This window comes from Eublepharis macularius, chromosome 8 (assembly GCF_028583425.1).
Source record: "Eublepharis macularius isolate TG4126 chromosome 8, MPM_Emac_v1.0, whole genome shotgun sequence".
Taxonomy (NCBI): domain Eukaryota; kingdom Metazoa; phylum Chordata; class Lepidosauria; order Squamata; family Eublepharidae; genus Eublepharis; species Eublepharis macularius.
The window spans coordinates 14050327-14058490 of record NC_072797.1 but is presented as its reverse complement, the minus strand read 5'-3'; the positions used below and the strand labels follow the sequence as shown (position 1 = coordinate 14058490).

General features: G+C 46.8%; 1 protein-coding gene across 1 annotated transcript in view; it reads left to right on the top strand.

The window, feature by feature from the left end:
- Window positions 1-905: 905 nt before the first annotated feature.
- Window positions 906-8164, top strand: part of ACAA2 (acetyl-CoA acyltransferase 2) — a 28839-nt gene continuing 21580 nt past the window's right edge. The window contains exon 1 of the mRNA XM_054986804.1: window positions 906-1071. Within this exon, the coding sequence (XP_054842779.1) occupies window positions 906-1071 (166 nt within the window). The remainder of the gene's footprint in view (window positions 1072-8164) is intronic.

Here is an 8164-nt window from a genome sequence, read left to right as displayed (position 1 = left end):
GTTTGGCCATGTTGATTCAGAATGCCTGTGTCCCTGCAGAAGACTTGCCACCTCCAGGTTGGGGGATTCCTGGAGATCTGGGGGTGAAGCCTGGGGGCAGTGGGATTTGGAGGGGGAAGGGTCCTCAGTGGGGTATAATGTCATAGTGCACCCTCAAAAGCAGCCATTTTCTCGAGGGGAAATCATCTGTGCAGGTTGACAACTCTCCTTTGCAAAAAGTCTCCACGAGTTCAAGAAAACTTGACCCTCAAAGTGTGAGAAACTAATGCCCAAAGAGCGGGGGTGGGCGCCTGACTGGGGGTTAAGGGAACACGACAGTGCCCCCTCTCCCCCCTGCTGCCCCCCTTCTTTAGGCTGACAGGAGAGTCATTTTTGAAGCAGAGGGGAAGGCCGCGTTGCCAGGGCAACGCTGGCGCGAATGTGCGGAGCCCAAAGCGCGGTCCTCTTTACTCTCCTTGTTGGGCAGCTGCAGGCGCAGATTCCTCACCGCGCCACGCTTAAAATAAAAAAGGATTCTTTAGTCAAAAGGACTAAAGAACGCGCTACGCCCCGTGCATCGTTGCGAGAAAGTTTCCTTTTCCATATGCTAGGCTTGCTTTCTGACTGGTTCCGAGGAAGTGATGGCAAGACCCCCCCCCAAAAGGGCTCCCTCCCACTCGCGCGCCCCAGCATGTGCCAAACTGGCAGGTGTGCGCTGGGGTTGCCAACCTCCAGGGGGTGGCTGGAGAGCTCCGGGAATTGCGACTGACCTCCGGGCTACAAAGATCAGCTCGCCTGGAGAAATGGCAGCTTTGGGGGGCACATGTGGCATTACGCCCCGAGGAGGTCCCTCCCCTCCCCAAACCGTCTCCAAGCCCCAAATCGCCCGTTTCCTAACCTGGAGTTGGCAACTAACAATGTGCAGAATGTGCCTCTGCGGACAGGCAGGCTGGGCGAGAGGGCGAAGTAGGGGAAAGGGCGAGGGAGGCGCAAAGGGCCGTCCCGCTCCCTCTTCCAGGCAGCCGAGGGCGGGTCGCTGTTGCAGGCGGGCAGGCAGGCAGGAGAGCGCCGCAGCCATGGCCCTGCTCAGAGGTAAGGCGCTCGCTTCGGGCCCCGCCATTGCAATCCTTGCAAGACTCGGGGCGCGGGGTGCGGTCTGGAGTCGCGCTCGCCCCACTTCCGTGCGCAAGGCGGAGCTGCTTTCCTTGCGCCAACAGCAGCCCCAAGGGCAGGGGCGAAGCCGACGGCAGAGGGGGCGTGTGAGCCAGCGAGCCCGGGGGGCCCTGCCGGGAATTGCACGCGGGGCTGAGCTGGTGACAAATAGGCTTGCCAGCCTCCAGGTAGTGGCTGGAGATCTCCCGGAATTACAGCTGGCCTCCAGGCCACAGAGATCAGTTCACCTGGAGAAAATGGCTACTTTGGGGGGTGGGCTCTATGGAATTATGCCATGCCAAGGTCCTTTCCCTCCCCAAACCCCACTTTCTCCAGGTTTCACTCCCCAGATCTCCAGGAATTTCCCAACTTGGAGCTGGCAACCTTAGTGCCAAAGGACGAGCTGCTGGTGGGAAATGCCTCGATTGTACTGCTGGCTTGTGTGGACTGATTGTCAAGGGATAAGAGTCCGCTCCAGAGGTGCCTTAAAGTTAAAGACCAACTAGATTCCCAGGGTCTGAACTTTCCAGAGTCAAAGCGCCCTTCTGCAGATATATTTAGAAGTGGAACCAGGTAGGGGTTTTATTCAGCCGGATTTAAAGTATAATAATACTGTAATTGACTTGATAGAGTTGGGGTGGTATCTGAGGAAGGGAGCCTTGACTCATGTTGCAAAATAGTAAAGAGTCCTGTAGTACTAACCAACTTTATTGTAGCATAAGCTTTCGAGAACCGCAGCTCTCTTCGTCAGATGCAAGAGCGCTGTGGTTCTCGAAAGCTTATGCTACAGTAAAGTTGGTTAGTCTTAAAGGTGCTACTGGACTCTTTGCTGTTTTGCAACTACAGACTAACACGGCTAACTCCTCTGGATCTTGACTCATGTTAAGAGTGATTCCGCAGTGGAATCGGCTGCCTAAGGATGTGGTGGGTTCCCCCTCATTGACAATGTTCAGGGAGTGGCTGGATGAATATTTATCGGCGATTCTTTAGGCTGTTACTGCATTGGGCAGGGGGCTGGACTAGATGGTCTGTAAGGCACCTTCCAACTCTAGGATTCTGTGAGCATGCCAACATCATGCTGAATAATTACCATCCAGTATCAAAAAGAATCAGTCAAAAAGTTTGATCAGGTGGTGGCTGGACAACTTCAAGGTTTCCATGAACGAAATGGATTGTTTGGATCCATTCCAGTCTGGTTTCAGGCCCCTTCCAACTCTAGGATTCTATGATTCTAACTTCCAGCTAATCGGGGTGCCAGCAGGCCTGGAGAAAAATGTTCTGTGCCGTTAATGGAGGCTTAATGTGTTGAAAAGGACAATTGTAGTTATTCATGGCATGGAGGCAAATGACCCCCCATTAAGTTCCTCTTAAAAGGACAGAGTATCTTTTCTTCAGGCGGTTGGCAACCCTACACTTAGCAGAGAAAGGATTTGGATCGTTGTGGCCAGGGCTACTTTGCCTGTTGATGGGGGGGGGGGGGGTAAAAGAGAATATCCAGATTATCAGAAGCTCTGTTATTTTAATGCTTTTCTGTCATACGTTTAAGCTTACAATCCACAGAAACTGTTGAGAAAAAATGTAACTATTCTTTAATAGCCATAATATAAAAACTTTAATAAACAAATAGTATTCTCGTAAAGTCAGTAAAATATGTAAAAAAACCTTTTTATATCTTTTGTTAACTGTGTGAATGCTAGTTGATTGTGTATTTGGTATCCTGGTTTTTAAAAGTAAGTATACTCTTTTCCCACCTCTTTATTTTTTGGCTTTAACTGTACTTAATCCCTATATTTGGGCTATGAAGGTAATGGAGGTGGAAAGTGCCATCAAGCCACAGCTGACTTATGGCGGCCCCTAGAGGGGTGTTCAAGGCAAGAGACTAACAGAGGTAGTTTGCCATTGGCTGCCTCTGCAACCCTGGTCTTCGTTGAAGATCTCCCATCCAATTACTAACCAAGGTCAACCCTGCTTAGCTTCTGAGATCTGACAAGATCAGGCTCACCTGGGCTATCCAGGTCAGGGCATGAAGGTAATAACATTCTTTAAAGTGTGGTATTTCCTTGCTATACAGAAACAAAATCTATGAAGTGCTTTGAACACTCAAACAACACTGTTTAAATTCTATGTATTATTATACCCTAAGGCAACCTAGTAAATTCCCACCTTAGGTGAAATTCAAACATGGGGCTTCCTGGCTTACACAATTAGCAGCTACGGTAAGAGCTGCTTAGCCAGATTTTCAAAGGCTGTTCATTTTAGGCATCCGGGCTTACCTGACTAAGCAACTCTTAGTTGGTTGCAAAATTGCTCTTTGGATACCGCAGAGAGATTGCACACAGCCACGCATGCCCTGAGGAGCACCACGTTAGTGGCTTCCACATAATGAATCACAACATTGCATTGTTGTGAAGTACTTAGGAAATATCCTGCGTGGGTCTGTGCTGCTGTGGAAGTCCACAACTCATGGCAATGCATTGCTGCAAAAGTTTTTGGATTTTAGCCTAGCCACTTTTCTTGCTGTACACAAGCAAAAGTATATGTTGCCTGGTTAGGGCAAAGAGGAAGTGCTCCATGGCACAAGAGCATCTGTTGGGAAAGGCCATTCTCTGTCTTGACACCATTGCCAATCTAAACAGACAGTTTTCAGCATGACGGTCTGATATATATATATATTTTAATTGATTCACTTACGTCATTTATAGTCCGCCTTTGTCACTGAGACTCAAGGCGGATTGCCCAGTATGAGGTTAATACAATCAGTATCAAGTACATTTCAATACAATACCATAAGGTAAACAGATACAAGTTTAAAGACATAGGATTAGATAGGATCCAAGACAGAGTGGAAAAAATACTGGAGCAATTCTAGAACTAACAGACAACATGGAGCGCTGGTTGTACATAGGAGTGCCTATTTAAAGCAGCAGCTAATATATAAGGCAAAAATAGTGATGAAGTCTATGATCTCCAATTTGTTAGTGAAGCACCTGAGACCCCATCCCTACAATACAGCCCTCCCATTTGAGTAAAAAGCCTTTTTGAATAGTTCAGTTTTGCATCGTTTACGGAAAGCCAGGAGAGTGGGGGCTCTTCTGACTTCCTCAGGCAGGTCATTCCACAGGATAGGGGCCACCACAGAGAAAGCCCATCTATGGGCTGTTGTTGATTTTGCCGATCTGCAGGGTGGCACCTGCAGGAGACCCTGTTCAGATGAGCAAAGCTGCCACAGAGGAACTTAGGGAGGGAGGCAGTCCTGTAGGTATGCCGGACCAAAGCTGTGAAGATCTTCGTATGTAATAATACCGTGAAACTGAGCCAGACTACGAGTGTCAGTGGCCACTGATGCATCCCTGGGCTGCAGACACCATTTTAGAAGCATTTGTAGTTCTTTTAAAATTGCTGTGCAGTCCCAGTCCAGGGAAAACATGGGGTTCTGCGGACCCAGGAGCTCTTGTTCCCCCCAGCACCTTTTCAGATACTGAAACAGCAATGGCGGGGGGGGGCTGCTTTGGCACCTGAAAAGGGGCAGGAGGGAGAAGAGCTCCCGAGGCCACCGCACTGCACACAAACTCCAAATCTGGGCCTTGTTGCAATTTTAAAAGAATTACAAATGCTACTGACCCTTGTAGTTTGGCTCTTAGCTTAAGACAACAATGAGCAACTGGGTGTAAAAAGAAATCTTTTTTGAAAACTTTGGTTTCTGTTCTTCAGCAGCGGAAAAGATATTTCTTTGTACTTCAAGAGAACTTGCAGGTTCCTTGCTTCTCATCTCTAATATCTCAGACTCCACGGAAACATCTTCAAAGCTCCTTTGCTGAATGAACAAAGAGTGGGTGGCTTATGCAGTAGGTGGACTGGCGTCCCAGGAGATGGGGAGATAATCCTTTGACTTATTCTGTTTAGTTGTCTTTGCCCTTCAGAACGCAGCTGCAAAGAAACAATGAGAGCCAGTGTGGTGGAGAGGTTCAGCTGTTGGACTAGGATCTGTGGGACCCAGATTTGAATCCCCACTCTGCCATGGGGCTTTCTGGGTGGTCCTGGGTAAGCAGTGTGTCTTATCCTGACCTGCCTCACAGGGCTGTTGTGAGGATAAAATGGTGGAAAGAAGAATGATGTAAGCCTCTTTGGGTCCCCGTTGGGGAGAATGGCAGGATATAATTGAAGTAAAATAAATAAATTGGCCTGTACCTGACTACCTTTGGCTAAAGTTGCATCTGAACTGTGTTAGAGGACTAGTAGAAAAACAGGGAAAACAAACGTTTGAATAAATTCTTAGTTACTTTCTAGTTTGTCTCCTCAAAATTTGTGGCTGGTCACCACAATGACAACCAAGTAATTCCTTTGCTTTTGCCCTGAAGAGATCTGTGAATCTTGCTTGATGAGAGAGAGGTACAAAGAAAATTGCTTTGAAATGTCAGAGACAATTTGTTTTTATTGCTCACAGTAATTAGGGTGCAATCTGACCCCAGAGGCACCACATTATATCTACTTACCCACTGGCATTAAGCGCGGGAATTCTGGCAGGGAAAGTCCTTAAAGTCACAGAAAAACATGAGGGAAATGATTTTCTTTCTTGCCCTTCCATCTGATGAAGTAAGCTCAGATTCATGAAAATTTGTATTGGAATAAAAGTTGTTTGTCTTGAAGGTCCCACTAGACTCCTCTTCTGTTTTTCTGCAATAGATTAACAGAGCTGCCCCGCTGGATTCGGCCTGAAACATTTTTTTTCTCCCCCAACCCCCTTTTTTTATGATGTAACATCCAGCCTGGTAAAGAACTCACTTTGGTTAATCCTAGTATTATTTATTATTTGGGCTATGTTTAGCACTCGAGGCAGTTTACACTAAAAGATACTATGTGGATTGTGATTTCTTTTGAGGTGCAAGCAACTTTCATCACAAATAAACACTGGCAAAACCAAAATTGTATTTAAGCTTGATATTTCAGTGCTGCAGGCATTTGGGGCGGGGGGGAATTTGGTCCTCGGCTGGTCTGGCACCAAAAATAGATCCTAGCTCCAAAATCTTGGCTTCAGTGCCATATGAACTCAAAATATCTTTTTTAACCCTGGTAGCTGCAAAGTATGAATTCTAGGCATGCTTACAATTCAATGCTGATCATCTTAAAACATTTTCCACTGCAGTTCAGCCAACTTTTTTGCCATGAATTTGACATAGTAATAATATTATAATAATATTCAATTTATATACCGCCCTTCAGGACAACTTAATGCCCACTCCGAGCAGTTTACAAAGTGTGCTATTGTTATCCTCCTGACAATCACCCTGTGAGGTGGGTGGGACTGAGAGAACTCTGAAAGAGCTGAGACCGACCCAAGGTCACCCAGCTGGCTTCAAGCGGAGGAGTGGAGAATCAAACCTGGCTCTCCAGATTAAAGCCCTGCCGCTCTTAACCGCTATACCATCCAGGCCTCTGTCAAAACAATTGCTTGTTGTATAGAAGCCGTGGCTCAGTGGACGAGCTTCTGCTTGGCATGCAGAATGTACCAGGTTCAGTCTTCACCATTTCTACTTAAAAAGATCAGCTGGGAGGTGATGTGAAAGATTTCAACCTAAAAACTAGAGAGTCACTGCAGTCTAAATAGACAATACTGACTTTGATGGACCAAATGTCTGATTCAGTATAAGGCTGCTACCTGGAATTGGCATTGTGGGCGTGTCTTTGGTGGAGACAGAAGCCTGTAACGTTATCGCAACAGGTGTTGGAGATGGGGGTTTTTTTTTAGCAAACTTAGGGCACACAACATTTCAGAACCCTTCTCCCTTGGACATACTGTCTTCTGTCAACCATTAAGTGGCAAGTTGTGCCAGATCCTCTTCCAATTGGAAAACAAGCCAGCTTCCAAAGGTTACTTGATAGAGGTTGTTAATGATATTTACGCACAGTAAGTCCAAAGTCTGAGGAGCTTCCAAGTTTGCTTTTTGGTGGAGGGGAAAGGTTTTAGTCGTCACACTATTTGGAGGACCATCTCTCCATGCATGCCTCTATGTGCTAACTGTGGTCTTCTGACAGCTAACTTCTAGTTGTTCCCCTGCCACCTGGCAAACTCTAGAGCCCATTTCCTTCTCTACAGCGGCTCCCACTTTGTAGAATGCGCCTTCTAAGGGAGGCACCCTCTTTGGAAGTGTGTAGGAAGCTCTCTAAGGCTACTTTGTTCACAAAGGCTATGAATGATATTAAAGCTTCTTGGGAAAGGAGGGGCTTAATGAAGTTTTGCCTGCATTTTGTATGTTTGTTAATTTTCAGACTGTAAACTGCCTTGAGCCACAAGGGAAGGCAGGGTATAAATATTTTGTCCAGTAAAATAAAAATACCAGGAAGAGATCCTATCTCCAGGGTAGTTTCAGCTGAGTAGTCGTGTTGGTCTGCAGTCGAAGAGCAAGATCCGGGTCCAATAGCACCTTAAAGATCAACTAGATTTCCATGGTATGAGCTTTTGCCAGGATAATCCAACTAGTAGCAGGATTTTCCCTAGCCCTCTGCTATAGTTTGGTCACATCATGAGAAGACAAGATTCTCTGGAAAAGTCAATAATGCTAGGAAAAGTGGAAGGCAGTAGGAAAAGAGGAAGACCCAAAACGAGATGGCTTTAATTCAATAAAAGAAGCTACGTCCTCCAGTTTGCAAGATCTGAGCAAGTCTGTTCCCAACCTCTTCAGGCAGGCTGTTCCACGAGGTGGGGGCCTGTCAGGCAGGCAAGCCAGCCTGCCGGCCATAATAACTGTGAATGCATGTCTATTGGGGGGGGGGGAGAATGGGCTTTCTTCCTGTAGTGTAGCTTCCTTCACTATGCCTATGCTTTGCTAAGAGACCTTATCAGTGCAGCTGTGTGGGAACCAGGCATGGGAATTTCGGCTGGGCATCTTTTGCAGGACTTTCGCGGACTACAACTGACTTATTTGGACCAGGGTAGGGGGACTGGAGTATACCTCTCGGGGACGACTGTATTCTGGCCAGTCTCTATGTAACAGAGCACTTCTAGGGAGTTTTATCTGAATAAAGACCTTTAACT